The sequence below is a fragment of the Trichomycterus rosablanca genome, chromosome 5 (genome assembly GCF_030014385.1).
Source record: "Trichomycterus rosablanca isolate fTriRos1 chromosome 5, fTriRos1.hap1, whole genome shotgun sequence".
Lineage (NCBI taxonomy): Eukaryota > Metazoa > Chordata > Actinopteri > Siluriformes > Trichomycteridae > Trichomycterus > Trichomycterus rosablanca.
Window position 1 is genome coordinate 37345246 of NC_085992.1, and position 17485 is coordinate 37362730.

The 17485-nt window shown below is 38.4% G+C and overlaps 1 protein-coding gene across 4 annotated transcripts in view; it reads right to left on the bottom strand.

The window, feature by feature from the left end:
* Window positions 1-17485, bottom strand: part of mark3a (MAP/microtubule affinity-regulating kinase 3a) — a 32825-nt gene that overhangs the window by 4789 nt on the left and 10551 nt on the right. For 2 of the 4 annotated variants that reach the window (XM_062996118.1, XM_062996121.1), the window contains exons 4-16: window positions 14798-14846; window positions 13418-13483; window positions 13257-13327; window positions 11651-11707; window positions 8123-8359; window positions 7897-8016; window positions 7051-7150; window positions 5694-5806; window positions 5393-5534; window positions 4539-4735; window positions 3751-3851; window positions 2533-2772; window positions 2321-2347 (exon numbers count right to left, since the gene is read on the bottom strand). In XM_062996118.1, coding sequence (XP_062852188.1) covers window positions 2321-2347; window positions 2533-2772; window positions 3751-3851; window positions 4539-4735; window positions 5393-5534; window positions 5694-5806; window positions 7051-7150; window positions 7897-8016; window positions 8123-8359; window positions 11651-11707; window positions 13257-13327; window positions 13418-13483; window positions 14798-14846 — 1520 coding nt within the window. The remainder of the gene's footprint in view (window positions 1-2320; window positions 2348-2532; window positions 2773-3750; window positions 3852-4538; window positions 4736-5392; window positions 5535-5693; window positions 5807-7050; window positions 7151-7896; window positions 8017-8122; window positions 8360-11650; window positions 11708-13256; window positions 13328-13417; window positions 13484-14797; window positions 14847-17485) is intronic. The other 2 variants (XM_062996120.1, XM_062996122.1) reach the window with 1 other exon arrangement.

Genomic DNA, 17485 nt, shown 5'->3' on the forward strand with positions numbered 1-17485 from the left:
ACTGAAAAAATGAGAAAAGTTAATTCACATAATGGGTGAAATTAGGAATGAGAGATAAAAGATAAAATAACAGAGTAAAAACTGAAATTTTTCTGATATCTTCTGCTTTGCTTATAGTGCCTGACAGTTTATTGTAAAATACCAATTTTACTGTGAATGCACATGCTATGTTAAGGTTTATGTACGTTAATTTAAAAATGACTTCTGAATTACTGTGGGGCTTACTGCAGATTTTTTTTTTTATGAATGAACAAGGTTTCTCCTTTCACCTTTTATTTTAAAATGTTGAAAATGTGAATTTAACTGAATAAAAAGCCAGAAATACAAAAAAAATTGTATTTATAAAAAATTGCACTTTTTAAATAAATGTTGACACATGGTGCAGTTTGATAAATGAACAGTGGTCACATAAGGCCTGTTGCTTAGTGAATCAATCACCATCAGTTAATAATGTTCTGTTATGACTGAGATAATTGTGCTCCTAACCACAACACACAACAAAAACCCCACAATATTACAGATTATTAATTTCTTGTGTTTTATTTTGCACCTGAACACGTAATATTTCCCCCCCAAAAAATTACAATTTCTCTAAATACATAATAACTTCTGACTGGCAGTCAATTGTTTAAATTAAATAAAACGTCATTAAATATGGGAAAAATTAAGCCATTTAAAGCTTTATATTAATATGTAAGCTTAGTGGGCAATGAGGGTTAGAGACACAATGCAAGTACCACTTATATAGGTATGTTATTTTAATGAAACAAAATTTTTACATTTGAGCTACTGGGTCAGTATACACAGAGTAATCGACCTGGCTGAGCTGAAAAGGCTCAGTTTAAAAGTTTAAAACTGTTAATGTAGAACCTAATACGACCTTGTAGTGCCATTTTGGGACATGGAAATCCCAAAAACAGTTCCAAGTGGCAATCTAGGCATAGCTACATACATCGATCAGCCATAACATTAAAACCACCTCCATGTTTCTACACTCACTGTCCATTTTATCAGCTCCACTTACCATATAGAAGCACTATGTAGTTCTACAATTACTGACTGTAGTCCATCTGTTTCTCTGCATGCTTTGTTAGCCCCTTTCATGCTGTCCTTCAATAGTCAGGACTCTCCCAGGACCACCACAGAGCAGGAATTATTTGGGTGGTGGATCATTCTCAGCACTGCAGTGACACTGACATGGTGGTGGTGTGTTAGTGTGTGTTGTGCTGGTATGAGTGGATAAGACTCAGCAGTGCTGCTTGAGTTTTTAAGCACCTCACTGTCACTGCTGGACTGAGAATAGTCCACCAACCAAAAATATCCAGCCAACAGCGCCCCATGGGCAGCATTCTGTGACCACTGATGAAGGTCTAGAAGATGACCAACTCAAACAGCTGCAATAGATGAGCGATCGTCTTACATCTACAAGGTGAAACAACTAGGTAGGAGGGTCTAATAGAGTGGACAGTGAGTGGACACGGTATTTAAAAACTCCAGCAGCACTGCTGTGTCTAATCCACTCATACCAGCACAACACACACTAACACACCACCACCATGTCATTGCAGTGCTGAGAATCATCCACCACCTAAATAATACCTGCTCTGTAGTGATCCTGTGGGGGTCCTGACTACTGAAGAACAGGGTGAAAGCAGGCTAAAACAGTATGTAGCGAAACAGATGGACTACAGTCAGTAATTGTAGAACTACAAAGTGCTTCTATATGAGAAGTGGAGCTGATAAAATGGACAGTAAGTGTATAAACAAGGAGGTGGTTTTAATGTTATGGCTGATCAGTGTAGTACTCCTTACTGAACAACAATGGCAGATCATTTCCAGCCAGTGACAAGTATCTGCTGTAAACAGGGCCTAAAGCTATACCTATGCCTACATATTAGTCCTCTTATAGTACAGTATTAAACCAATCTGTACCATCAAAAACCGGTAACTATGCACCAATGAAAAAGAATAAACACATAACTCATATGATTGCAACTTCACTGATCAATGACAATTTCATGCTACAACTCACAGCCAAGTATGAGTCTGTATGTATTAAAATAATGTATGTAAATGTATTTGGAAAAATGTGCTTATTAAACCAGGTGGCCCACACCAAAGCAGATAGACTTGATTAATTGCAATCAGAAGCAACAGATCGATTTTAGCATTGTCATGTTAGCATGCAGATAACAGCTTTAAAGCATGCTTAACCAAACATTAAGATGAATGCAATCATAGCAATCAAAGAAAATCACTGTATGTTAGTATTCCCATTGTCTTAATTAATTAATTATCCCCAACAGAACTGAAGGCCTACCTTTTGGAAAACCTGAATGACATGTTTCTACAACACAAAAAGATGACAAAACAAATGAGGGAACATTACAATGATGGACAAAGAAAACCAACCAAACAGAAATAAACTACTGCTATTGAACCTGTTTAGAAATATATTTCAACTAAGTCTATATCAAAATTCATTAACAGACATGTAGCTTCTTCTATAAAGTAATCCAGTGGTGTGTTTACCTGCGTGTCAGTTTGGAGGTGAGTTTGGTGAGCAGGTTATTGGTGTTGGCACGGCTGCGGGGCTGTGTCGGAGACGTTGGTGGTCCGTTGTATGTTGCAGTGCGACGCTCCCTAACCTGGCCATGGAAGGTGCTGCGGCTCGCAGTGCCACGTGGAAAGCGTAGCTTATCGGATGTGGCAGCATTGCTGATGCTGTGAGTGGAGGCACCTGGATTTCGCTGGTCAGGAGTCAAAGATGCACTGCAGAAATATTGAGAAGAAAAAACGACACATGGTGTGTTACATGAGCCTTCTCCTACAGCCAGTTACACACATCGTACAGTACAACCTCAAGTTTAAAATGTTTGGACAGTAGGGGAAATGATAAAATCAGAAAGCAATTGTTTGCAAATCAATTTTGTCCAGTATGTAATTTAAAGTACAGATAATTCATTAAGTAAACAATTGTATATAATAATAATTAAGATAAGCTTAAGTCCAGAGAAGTAAGTGACATTCGTGGATGTTGCTGATGTACGGCTTTTATTCTGTCTGGTAAAAACATGTGTTAAGTGACAAAGGTTTTCTGTAGTATTCCTGAGCCCACGTTGTTTATAACCTTCAAACTCAGATGGCACTGCACCAACAACTGACATGCCTCTGTAATAAACATTCAGTATTGTTTTTTAAGGAGGCCGTTTATGCACAGGGATTACTGAAACCTTTTTAATAAATGTTATGGACTGCATATTTATAAAAACTAAAAGCTAATGTAAAACATCAAATCTCTTCCTCATCATGTTCCAAATAAATACGTGTAAAACAGCACACAAATCACTGCATTCTGTATTTTATTAGCATTTTCCGTGCTGGGTGCTAAGGTTGTGCAGAAATCTATTAAGCTAGCCCACCACTTCCGAGATCCAGGTTCGAATCTCAGCAGTGCTATCGGCCAGCCGGGCGTGCTATCGGCCACCTATGTCTAGGTGGGAAATGGGTGAAGCCTTGCAAAGCATTGGCGCCCTGTTGAGGGTATTATTCCGAGCCGGCACTCAGTATGTCCTGGTAGACCTGGGCCCACCACGACCCTGACCAGGATAAGGTGGTTGATGAAATACAGACATGAATTCACATAACTTTAGACTTCGCTTTGCACAACTGGCAAAGATACGTATTAAAAGAAAACATAAGTAACACTGCTTTAGGCTGAGGTGTCTAATGGGAAAAATTTAGCATTACCTGTTCTCCTTTCCATTTGGAATAACAGAGAGACGCTCTGTGTTGTTCCTATCACTGCATACGTATGTGTTTCTGCGGGCCATTCCAGCAGCAGAATTATTCTAAAAATAAAAAATAAAAAAAAATACACATTTGACACACTGTTCATGAAAATGCATATATTATACACCATCACTAAACCTATTGCTATTGTTGCTCTGTTTAAATACAAAGAATTGGTTCATTAATAGTAGAAGTGCACAATAAATGTAATCAATAATAAATAAAATTTTTTAGAAGCAATTTGTTCCAATGTTAAATAACTAATTAAACCATGGGTGTTCTGAATATGTTTTCACTAGTCTGTGGTAAGCTAATGTGGTTTTACTAATCTGTGGTAACTACAATTGATCTTATTCAATGCAAATATTAGAATTTTAATGTTATGTTTTACACTTGGTTACATTCATGACAGGAACAGTAGTTACTCGTTACACAAGATTCATCAGTTCACAAGTTTAATGTCAAACACATGTCTTTGGACTGTGGGAGGAGACCGGAGCACCTGGAAGAAACCCACCCAGACACGGAGAGAACATGCAAACTCCACATAGAAAGAACCCGGACTGCCCCACCTGGGGATTGAACCCAGAACTTTCTTGCTGTGAGGCGACAGTGCTACCCACTGAGCCACACTGGACAAAAACCTAATCAAAAATCTAAAACCAGGTCTGATGTTAATTCTGAATTCTGCACCTAATTCTTCACATGAAGGCACAGATAAACAATAGAAACTTAAATACACTCACATTGGGAGCAAGAGAGCTTGCCGTCTTGGGTATGTCTGCTTTGTTGGGGTTATTGGCGTTGCCCAGTGATGGGCTAGGAGGGCTGTGTGATGGAGCTTTGCGAACAGCAACCCCTCCATCCTGCTTATTGTCAGCATCTGCTGTGTTGGGAATGACCCTCTTAACATTACTCAACACAGAGTTAGCTACACCACTCACTGAAACAGAGAGGAACCGGAAAGGAAAAAACATAAATAACTAGATTTGTTAGGTATGTTGTTGGAATAGAAAGCAATTCCAATTCAGTCATTGTAATGCCACATTTATACTGCACAGAATTGTTCTGTATTAACTTGAAGCTAGAACTATTTGTACCCAGTTGAGTGTGTGTCTGTGTAAAGGTACCAATGATGGAAGGAGACTGTGGGGTGGTGAAACGTATAAAAAAGTAGTCCATGACTCAATTATTATAACCATCTTGTATTTTATCTTAACACCTAATTAGCACGTAATACCAAAAATAGACTAATTGATCTTAATGCCTTACTGCATCCCACTTTTAAGCTTAAGTGTAACACAACAGAGAGCTGGGGCACTACAACAAACCTACAAAGTGTATCTTATACGCCATTCTAATGGGAAGCCATTTGTATAATTTATTACTGAGATCTTACATATTTTTGCACGTCATTAATCTAAACAGTCCTGGGACATTCTGCAGAGCCCTGAGAATATGTTGTTATAAACAGTTAAGGAAGACAAATGTGCCTCGTCCAGTAAAATACAAAAACAACCCAAATGCACAATAATTTATTTTCACACAAGCTTATAAAGTTATACAAAGAAAGACAAATGAAACTTTAAATGTAGGTCACCTTGGTCACTGTAGCGTCTGGTTTTCTGACTGGATGAGACACTTCTCTGCACCTTTTGGTGAGCTGGTGATTGGCCATTTATCTCACTTGTGAGCCTGTTCTTTGTCACTGAGAGATTATTGGTGCTAGAGTCATTTACCTCCTGCACAAACACAACAGAATGAAATCGTACATAAAGAGCAGAGAAACATTCTAAAAAATAACCTTTGCAGGCCTTAAAGACTGAGGTTTTTATGCTTTTAAGTATTTACATTTTACGACCCGGGAAAAAATAAAATACATTCACAGAATAGGTCCTCACCTCGTTTGCCTTTCTGCCAAGCAGAAGGTAAGTCGCTGTTATATCATCGTATACCATCTTAGTTAACGATGCTTGAATCTCATCTCTAGAGTAGCCCATACCAACCATCAGATCTGCAAAGTAATCCATCATAAGATCACATTGGGGACATTTGAAATGTTTGATTTGTCACATTAAATTTGAGCCATATTACAATTATACTTTTATAGACTTGTACCCACTGTCACCCCACTATTTATTTATTTGGGTTTTTTTCCCATGTTTAACACATATGTGTCATTCAATGGCAAAAATAGATATTATGTTTGTCTATTTTATATTTTGGTCCATTTTATAATTTCATTTTTATGGCTGCAAGGCACGTTAAAACTGTACTTGTGTTATCTTGTGTAAGAGTTTCTTTTATGGTTTCAGGCATGTGTATTTTTTGTCTATCCTTGGTGCATTTGGGGTATTTTATTAGGATGTGTTTTACTGTAAGGTTTTATTGTAAGGTTGACATGTTTGGGAGGGGGGGTTCTCCTTTTACCAGGTGTTGGTGGGTTTCTCTGGTGTAGCCCATTCTGCATCTTGTGTATATGACTTGGTCTATGCGTCGACTTTGTGCAATACACCCAAACATCAATGTTAAACCAAAAACTCACCAGAGTTTGTTGTCACTCCACTAAGTGTCAACGTAGGAAAGAAATGTATCACTCAGAGTTCCAGTTTGAAACATAGTCTCTGTTTTTAAGATTCTCTGGACATTTGCACCTAATTTGTAAGATAAGTCAAATGATCATAGTAAAATGAGTGGCAAACGTTCATGGGAATTAATTTAAGATGATTAACACCAAGTATTTTTGTTATCTCTCAACTGCCAGTTCTTGACACAGTTGATGATTTATGAACACGTCTCTGTGATGCCTCCATGAGGAGCTTTTTAAGAAGAGCAACTAAATCTAAACCAACTCTTCTATTCTGAAGTGCTTTCAGTGTGTTTTTATTATCAGTCAGTTTATTTTAACCATTTCCTTTCCCTTAGTAGATAATTATATTTGCATGACAGAAGGACAGAGTTATCTGAGAAAGTGAGAGAACACTGGATTAGTAGGTGCGCATGTGGTTACGTAGGCAGGAACATCTGCTCTAACACAGCTGGCTGATCTTATCAGACAAACCCATATTAGACCCATATTAATATATAAGACTCAGAGTACCCACATCCTTCACACTAAGTTCTTGTGAACACATTATTTGTAGTTATATGGAGTTATATGACCCCTGTGTATAATACTCTTCCGTGTACGAGCTCCTCTATACTGTGGCTCATGGGACAAAAAAGGAATATTTTACATATTGCGTGTTTACAGCATACCTATTCGCTTCTGATCAGTGATGTCGATCTCTGGTTCAATGTAGGGTTTAAGCTCTTCCTCCTCTGTTCCAGTGTTGATCCAGCGATCTTTCATGATTTGCTAAAATAAAAAAAAGCAGATATACATTTTAATAAAAATAACAATCCAATGGAGACACTACGGCACTAGTCACACTGCAATACAGCTCAATTTTCATTTTTAGATTCAATCAAACATTAGTTTGTTTGTTTTCATCATCTTTGAATATGGCCTATATAAATACAAAATATGAACAAAGCATACCAATAACGATGATGATGATGATAGCTGGGATTTATCTCCACGTCAGCACGATTACGGCTATATACGTGGCATGTCAAGTTTCTGTTTCATATAAAATTGATAAAGTTTTTAGAGGGCGGGGTGTCATACCAATAATGAATCTCCTACATTAACTGCATGAATTACAATTGTTGTAAATGCTTATTATACCTTATACTTCTGTAAGTATTGTGTCCTAAACATTGCGTTAGATGAAATGAACATCCAGTAGACAATTATTGAAGTTATACTTTTGACAGTGGCTGAATATCAAATATAATTCTATAGAGCATACTGTAGAAAGCAGATTTGACACTAGGTAGTAAAAGACATTATTGTGGCTGCATAAACAAAAAATAAAACCTTTGGCTTACGAGAGGAAAAACTAAATGCTGCAGTGCAAGCTTTTTGTACACCCTGTGCTCTTCTCTGCATGCAGAGCGCATGCATAATGCATACTGTATATGCATTATTTATTGGACCTGCAGCCAAGTATATAGTACATTCCCGTCAAATTAGCCCAGAGCAAAAAGAACATAACTAACCTCCAGTGTTCCTCTCTTAGAAGGGTTAAGCACTAGGAAACGTTTGAGGAGAGACTCGCAGTCAGTAGACATGTAAAAGGGAATCCGATATTTGCCTCTTAACACACGCTCACGCAGCTCCTGCATTGGTGTGAACACATAGGTGAATGAATGTAAACATCCTATATTTCACAAAATGTCACAATAAATAAAAATGTGTGAAGTAAGTAGACAACAGAAGCTCTACCTTTAAGTTTTGGCCATCAAAGGGCAGTGAGCCGCTAACCAATGTGTAAAGGATGACCCCCAGACTCCAGACATCCACCTCAGGCCCATCATATTTTTTACCCTGAAAGAGTTCAGGAGCAGCATAGGGAGGGCTGCCACAGAACGTGTCTAACTTATTCCCTACTGTAAACTCGTTACTGAAACCAAAATCTGCTATCTTGATGTTCATATCAGCATCCAGCAGCAAGTTTTCAGCCTAAGAAAAACCAAACAAGAAAGGACACACATCTATGAATTTACATCTCACCAGTGACAGACAATTCTATATCAGTCACAACCATGGCAAAGCTACGTTCTTTACACTACAGGTATGCATGAGGACTGGAGAACCTGACAAAACAAGTTGCAGACATGAGATGTTTTACAAACATGACAAGGGTTAAAAATAGAAGAAAAAGCTTTTAAAACTGATATGTACACTGATCAGCCATAACATTAAAACCACCTCCTTGTTTACACACTCACTGTCCATTTTATCAGCTCCACTTACCATATAGTACTTTTTAGTTCTACAATTACTGACTGTAGTCCATCTTTTTCTCTGCATGCTTTTTAGCCTGCTTTTACCCTGTTCTTTAATGATCAGGACCCCCACAGGACCACCACAGAGTAGGTATTATGTGGGTGGTGGATCATTCTCAGCACTGCAGTGACACTGACATGGTGGTGGTGTGTTAGTGTGTGTTGTGCTGGTGTAAATGGATCAGACACAGCAATGCCGATGTAGTTTCTAAATACTGTGTCCACTCACTGTCCACTCTATTAGACACTCCTACCTAGTTGGTCCACCTTGTAGATGTAAAGTCAGAGACGATCGCTCATCTATTGCTGCTGTTTGAGTTGGTCATCTTATAGACCTTCATCAGTGGTCATGGGACGCTGCCCATGGGGTGCTGTTGGCTGGATATTTTTGGTTGGTGGACTATTCTCAGTCCAGCAGTGACAGTGAGGTGTTTAAAAAAAACTCCATCAGCACTGCGGTGTCTGATCCACTCATACCAGCACAACACACACTAACACACCACCACCATGTCAGTGTCACTGCAGTGCTGAGAATGATCCACCACCTAAATAATACCTGCTCTGTGGTGGTCCTGTGGGGGTCCTGACCATTGAAGAACAGCATAAAAAGGGGGCTAACAAAGCATGCAGAGAAACAGACAGACTACAGTTAGTAATTGTAGAACTACTAAGTGCTTCTATATGGTAAGTGGAGCTGATAAAATGAACTGTGAGTGTAGAAACAAGGAGGTGGTTGTAATGTTATGGCCGATCGGTGTATGGTTTAAAAACTTGAATAAAATAAACCAATTTATTTGGTTTAAACGGTTTGTCTTGTTTTGTTTGTAATGCTATTACATATTTATAATGATAATGCAAAGCAACAAAATTGAAAACTAACACCACAAACCTATCAGATTTCAAAGGGGGCTTTAAGAGCAGCACCACAGCTGTTTGTTTTATGTCAGACAGTGACCACATGACACTGCAAAAGCTACAGATTTACTGCGAAGTGGGTGGGAGTTTTCAATGACTTATTGTAATACAAAAAAAATGTTTATATTTCTATTACAGAAAATTATCCTATTATGTCATGTTTATTTTTTTATATGTAAGAAGCCTATAAATTTTTTTTAAATATTTTGTCACTCACTATAGTGTTTAAACTGGGTACATTGGGGTTACTCAGAGGTCTATACACTATGACTTCTACCCCTCAGTTATGTCTGTTCAGGCACTCTATTGATATATTTACATTTCCAGCATTTATCAGACTCTTTTATCCAAAGTGACTTACAGTATACAGTCTAAGCAATTGAGGGTTAATGGCCTTGTTTAAGGGCCCAACAGTGTCAACCTGGCAGTGGTGGGGTTTGAACCAGCGATCTTCTGATTACTAGTCAAGTACCTTAACCACTAGGCTACAACTGCCCCTAATTCAGCTATAATTAGCTATAATTCGCCGTGTCTGAGGGAGAAACGTTTGGCTAGGGAGTCAAGTCCTTGACAGTGCAACAGCTGTGCCTACTGTTTGGTCAGGCGCTGACACAAACAGCAGAGTAGTACAGAAAGCCAGGTGCAGGAGGGTAGTTTAACAGAAATAACTGTGGGAGTGGTGAGAATATCTGCAAGGATGTACAGGAACAAATAAAAGTAACCAATGAGAGTGGGTGGGTATAGTCAGGCAGACACAGAATGAAAAACACAGTTGTCTGCACAGCTCAGGTTAACACAGAAAAGATTAATGGTTTATTTAATCTGCACAATTTGGTATTACAGTATCTTAAACATTACAATTCAGTGGTGACACATTTAGAGGTGCACTGCAGAGATGCTGCACAGGCAGTGCAAATTCATGGACAGTAGCTCAAACATCAGCACACTATCAAGACTATGTGTTGGAACAAAATATTACGAAAAAAAACTGATCTCAGATTTGTATAAATTACCATTTTATTTAAAATTGGACAAGATAAATTTTACTGTGCTTTATTATCATTTCTCCTCACTGGGTTTCAGGATTAACTGTGTTCCACATATATTCAAAATCTAAAATTACATTTCATATATTTAGTTTTATTCTATTTTATTTTATGCATTTTCTCCCTTTTTTCTCCTGATTTAGCATAGTCAATTTGTCTTCCGCTGCTGGGGATCCAGATTGCGTTCGAGGAGGGTATATTTGCCTGGTCACCCTGCGCGCAGTCCTTGCGGACACCTTCTTTTACGCCCGTGCTTTGGTGGATTCGCACATGAGGCTCATCCACTTTCTGAACAGGCGCCTCGGTCTGCTGACCAGGGTCCTTGCACAGCGTTTGGAGACCCCACCCACTAAGTCCGGTCATTTTCCCACCAAGCAGACAGTGAACAATTTTGCAGGCACTGCCAACTGTGCCCGCTAGATGGCGCCCAGCCGACCAGTCGCAGAGCCGAGAGCTGTGCACGCCATATATTTATACAAATTAATTATTAATTGTAAGTGCCTCTTTTTATTTAAAGCAAACATGCACTCATGCTCCAGCATATTTTACTCTGCAGTAAATACAGCATGTAAGCATGACCAATCTAAGTATCAGATGTGCTCTTAAGCCAAAACATTCTACTCCTTCACTTGAGGCACAGTCACAGTAAAACTGTCAGTGACAAACACTTAAGCAAAAATCTATATGCTTAAACACTGAAGAAAACATAAGCAAAGTTGTGAGGTACAGCATTCCAACTCAACAGCTACCAGAGCAGTTGTATTTACACCCAGCTACAGGGCAGTTTAGCATAGCGGTTAAGGTACTTTACTAGTAATCGAAAGGTTGATTGTTCAAGCCCCACCACTGCCATGTTACCACTGTTGGGCCCTCGAGCAAGGCCCTTAACCCTCAATTGCTCAGACAGTATACTGTCACAGTACTGTAAGTCGCTTTGGATAAAAGCATCTGCTAAATGCTGAAAATGTAGTATGTAAGATGCATACACATGCACACAGGCTTACCTTCAAATCTCTATGAACAATGTGTTTCTGGTGACAGTACTGCACAGCGGACACAATCTAAAAAAAAATAAAGAGAGACATATTAACATCAGGAAGTATATGAAAATGAACTTTTTTTTAAGTTATGAAAGCTGCTATGAAGATGAATATTTTTCTATACCAAAAATTACAATATGCTTGGAAAGGACATCACTACATATGCTTGTGTCATATTAAAAAATGCATTTCTATTGAGATTTACAAAACACATGAATAAAGTGTGGCTTCAACATGTTTCATGACAGGAACGGTAGTTACTCATTACACAAAATTCATCAGTTCACAAGGTTAAATCAAACACAGTCATGAACGATTTAATGTCTCCAATTCACCTCACTTGCATGTCTTTGGACTGTGGGAGGACACCGGAGAACCCGGAGGAAACCTACGCAGAGACAAGGGGAAAACATGCAAGTTCCACAGAGAAAGGACCTGGACCGCCACACCTGGGGATCGAACCCAGGACCTTCTTGCTGTGAGACGACAGTGCTACCCACTTAGCCACCGTGCTGCCCTGTGGCTTTGACATAAAAGATTTCCTTTGAGTATTTACTGAGTTAGAAATCTAAGTGAGAAATGTAAAGAAGAACATGCATGTTTTGGTTTGGGTGTCATGTTGGCACAGCAGGTTGGACAGCAGTATCAGAGATAAATCTGTAAGTAGATTTGCATATTCTCACTATGTCCATGTGAGTTTCATCCAGATACTCTGGTTCCCCCTTGTCCTTAGCAAATTATTATCTACTTGTCTTGTATGGTTGACAGGATTAATGTTTTTGGTTGCAAGAAGCATAATTAAATAAATATTTTATTTTTAAACTGACAGTACTGATCGCTACATTGGCAGGTTATCAAGTGACATTTTGTAGACTGGGCATGTGAAAGAAAAAAGAAAAAAAAACAACTCCTAGCCTAGAACTAAATTCTGCTTTCTTTCAGGTGCCTGGGATACAAATTGCACTAGTAATTTGTTTACTTTTCCCTTATCTAAGGCCCACATACAAAAAACTGAAAACTGTTCGGAATTCAGCACAGTTCTGTGGCGTGTTCAAACTTGCAGGTTCAAATCTCAGTAGAGCCACCAGCCTGTCCGGGCATCCACACTAACACAATTGGTAATGTTCAAGGGAGGGAGGGTCAGACGGAGTCTTCCCGCTGCTGCAATATACGATCAGGCTGAGTGCCTGTGAGTATGAGGGGGAAGGGTCAAATGTTGTTTAGCGTAGCTCTCTGTATGCAATGCAGCTCTGTGTGGGAACCCAACACGGGCAGATGATAAGAAGCAGCCACAAACTGGTGTCAGAGGGGGTGTGTGGTCATCCGGTTCTCCTCAATCAGATAATGGAAAATGACTATACTGGGAAATAAAGGGGGATTGATAGTGTGCATGTAAAAATGTGGACAATGCAGAGTAAATAATAAATTATGTGGCTCGTTCTAAAATACCAGATCAAGTAAACAAATGTTGACAGGAAAAAAAACAATGGGAAAAAAAACAACAGACTAGTCTCTAAGTGCATAAGAGTATATATTTTAAGCCTATTTTAGTCAGATTTTACCACTATACCTGTCTAAATTTTGCTCTGGCCTCTTTCTCCTTCATCCTGCCATGAGCAACAAGGTAGTCAAACACTTCACCTGCACACAAAACAGAATCAATTAAACCAATAAAAAATAATAAACAGTATTACACACAAAAGACAGTCAAATACATGCACATGTGCTTACCTCCACTGGCATACTCCATCACAAGAAACAGAGTCTTCTCAGTCTCAATCACCTCAAACAATTTTACTGCATTAAGATTAAGAACAGAAAAAAGAAATAAGACCATGCAGCTAATTATTTATGCAAATTTCTTGCAATTATATTGGTTTGTAATAAAAATGTTTTTAAATCCCCAAGTGTAATGTACTGCAGACTACAGCAATACCTTGAAACTCATCGTCAATTGGTTCTGGGAGTGGCGTTGAGTTTAAAAGGGGTGAGTTTTAAAGTATTTTTTACCCATAAGGATGTATGGGGGAACCTGTTAATGCGTTCCATGGTCCCGTGGAACTACATATATTTTAGGCTAATGTAAAATAACGGGGTTGTTTTTGAAACTTATACACTAAAAATAACACAAATATAATATAAAACACTAAAATACAATTAACAAAAGTTAAAAAATCAATACAATTGCAATAAAACCTGCACTTTACCTTTATTCTTCTTTATTGTTTTCTAATGTTTCTTAATTAGTGGAGAGAACTTATAAGCAGTAATAATTAAGAGAAGTTTAGTGCTTCTATGTCGTTCTTTTAATACATTAAGTCACATTAAGCTTTTTTTAATGATAAGCGTTTTAGACTCTCTCGGAAAAGCTGATTCTTACAATATCTCAGAACCTCGAGCTGTAACAAGTTTAAAAGTGAAACAGTGAGAATCCAGCTAAACACAGATACTAGTGGAGCTTTCAGAGTGAGTTTGATGGTTATTCCACACAAATGCAGATTCGTCGTACTTTGATGACGTTGTACTGCACCGCTGGAAAACGACGAGTTTAAGGGTACACATTTCTCGATGAAGGGCGTCGAGTTTCAAAGATTTTAAGTTTAGGGGACGTTGATTTACAAGGTGCCACTGTAGTTGGATGGTTATGCTAGCATACCTTTACACCAGCTGCTTCATTTTTTCTGACTTTCTTCTTGGAAATAACTTTGAAGGGTGCACTATGACTAAAACCTCTGGCATTATACATCATTTTCCACTATCAGAAAATAGCCAAATGTAATGTTTAACATTTAGCAATACACACAGTCTGAGCTGACCATTAGGAATGTTGAAGACACTACAAATTTTTAAACAAGGAGAAAAGCTTTGTACTGCACATCTATCATTACAGCCGTTACCCTCTGACAGCACCAGAACGGAAATGTCTCCAAGGAAATATTTCATGCTCCCTCAATCACAGAGACAGGATTTCAAAAAGCATTTGAAACAGCTAGTGTTAAGTGTTTAAAAAATACAGTGTGTATATCTGATGTGTCTGCTACAGCTACTTATTCTACCCAAACAGATCATGTTATTGTGTTAAATAAATACAAAAGATTTCCAATAACTTACCAATATTTGGGTGATTTAAAATCTTCATTATTCTGACTTCTCTGAATAGCTGTGGAACAAAAAAAAACAAAAAAAATGAGACACTTCGCAAAACCTCAGAATTTGACAAAAGTTACACAAAAATGGTCTCATCACTAGTTTTATCTTGGAGAGGGTGCTGAAGACACTGAGTAAGTGCTAGAGACACTTCTGAGACATTTGACACATTCTGTTCCTCTCAAACAAACCAAGCTAACAGAATGATCTACAGGAACAGTTGTATGCAAACGTCTGGGAACTCCTGTCCACATATTTTAATTATATTTAAAATAAAAAGTAGTAAATAACCTCTGTAGCAAATCATGATTATTATTGTGAATGTGAATGCACTGGTACCTTCCATTTGGTGAATTTAAAATAGAAATAAATAACGAAAAAAACAGTAGTGTCCAAACCCTTGCACACGGCACAATTACTAAGTCAGTACTTGTTAACCCACCCACTACTTGGCAGATATTACAGCTCGCAAATGCTTTATGTTAGTCTGCTAGGAGACTTTCTGTTTTAGAAATTCCCACCCACTCTTCCTTGCTGAATGCTTTTTGCCTGTCCAAAAAGTAATGTTAAATTCAGAAAACTGAGTGCCATTTTAAAAGGTTTAGGTTGCATTTCTTAAAGTAGTTCCTGGTGTATGAAGAGGTATGTTTCAAATAACTGTCATGTCTTTTTCCATCTTAAGTGTCATATAAGGTTGGAAAATGTACTAAAACACAATGAAATGTATTCTTTCATCTATTCTTGCAATGTATTCTGTGACACTGCCAGCCACACAACCCCAAAGAGTACAGACTGACTTTCATGAGTGTTCATGACCAATCCAGAAGGAACACACACATATTTTAATTGGGCAAAAAAGAAAATTTGCAAAAAAAACAGAGCAAGACTATAATTTCAGAGCTAATGTAACATTATATACTTAATATGTGGATATATTGCCAGTATACACAATCATATTTGGAAACAACCTAAATGAAGACTAGGTACATGGCATGCACTAGCTTATGACATTGTGCAATAAATTCTGCCTCACTTTGAATAGGTGATTGGAACAACACAAGCATGTAAATGTAACCTGCAAATGTGTATCTACAAGTTCATCTGGGGATGACAGCAGTGGCTGTTTGAGACAGCAGACTGGGTTCAAAGATGTCATCAAGTATGATTTGGGAAATCACACTAAAACACACTGCAAACAGCATTTTATGAAATCCCCAAACCTAATCAGACCATTTTTCTTAACATCTTTATCTGTCATTATGTCATGTGTATGTTGGAGTGTGTTGTGACATAAAATACATGTTTATATTGACAAAACACAACAAAGTTGATCAATAAAAACACCAAATCTTTTCTTTCTACTTTTCTTAGTAATATAGATTCAAGAGAATTCAAGAAAATTAATTCATCACAGATTCTTTTTTTTTTATTGCAGTTTACAAAATGTCCCAACATTTTTGGAGATGAGCTTTGTATTGTAATCCACCATTTATATGACAAACACTGACTGAATAGAGGACAATGTTTCCTCATGTACTTACATACAGTGGGGAAAATAAGTATTTGATCCCCTGCTGATTTTGTAAGTTTACCCCCTTATACAAAGACTTGAACAGTCTATAATTTTTATGGAAGGTTTATTTTAACAGAGAAAGACAGAATATCAACAAAAAATCCAGGAAAAAAACATTAAATAAAAGTTATAAATTAATTTGTATTTAATTAAGGGAAATAAGTATTTGATCCCCTACCAACCAGCAAGAATTCTGACCCCCACAGACCGGTTATGTGCCCATGAGGCACACAAATTAGTCCTGTCCCTGTATAAAAGACTCCTGTCACAGAATCAGTTTCTTCCATTCAAATCTCTCGACCACCATGGGCAAGACCAAAGAGCTATCAAAGGACGTCAGGGACAAGATTGTAGACCTGCACAAGGCTGGAATGGGCTACAAGACCATCAGCAAGAAGCTTGGTGAGAAAGAGACCACTGTTGGTGCGATCATTCGAAAATGGAAGAAATACAAGATCACAGTCAATCACCCTCACTCTGGAGCTCCATGCAAGATCTCACCTGGTGGGGTAAGAATGATTCTGAGAAAGGTGAGGTCAGCCCAGAATTACACGGGAGGAGCTTGTCAATGATCTCAAGGGAGCTGGGAGCAGAGAAATGCTGGATATGACCCCAAGAACACCATCCCCACCGGGCATTTCTCTGCCTCCAAATACGGCGAGTGGAGTTGATGCCAAAGAGCTCAATTTTGGTCTCATCTGACCATATCACATTCCCCCAAGCTTTCTCTGAATCATTCAGGTGTTCATTGGCAAACTTCAGACGGGCCTGTACATGAGCCTTCTTGAGCAAAGGGACTTTGCGGGCACTGCAGGATCTCAATCCATTACGGCGAAGTGTGTTACTAATGGTTTTCTTGGTGACTGTGCTCCCAGCTCCCTTGAGATCATTGACAAGCTCCTCCCGTGTAATTCTGGACTGACCTCACCTTTCTCAGAATCATTCTTACCCCACCAGGTGAGATCTTGCATGGAGCTCCAGAGCGAGGGCAAATTATCGAATTATCGTGCCAAGTGGTCTCTTTCACACCAAGCTTCTTGCTGATGGTCTTGTGACCCATTCCAGCCTTGTGCAGGTCT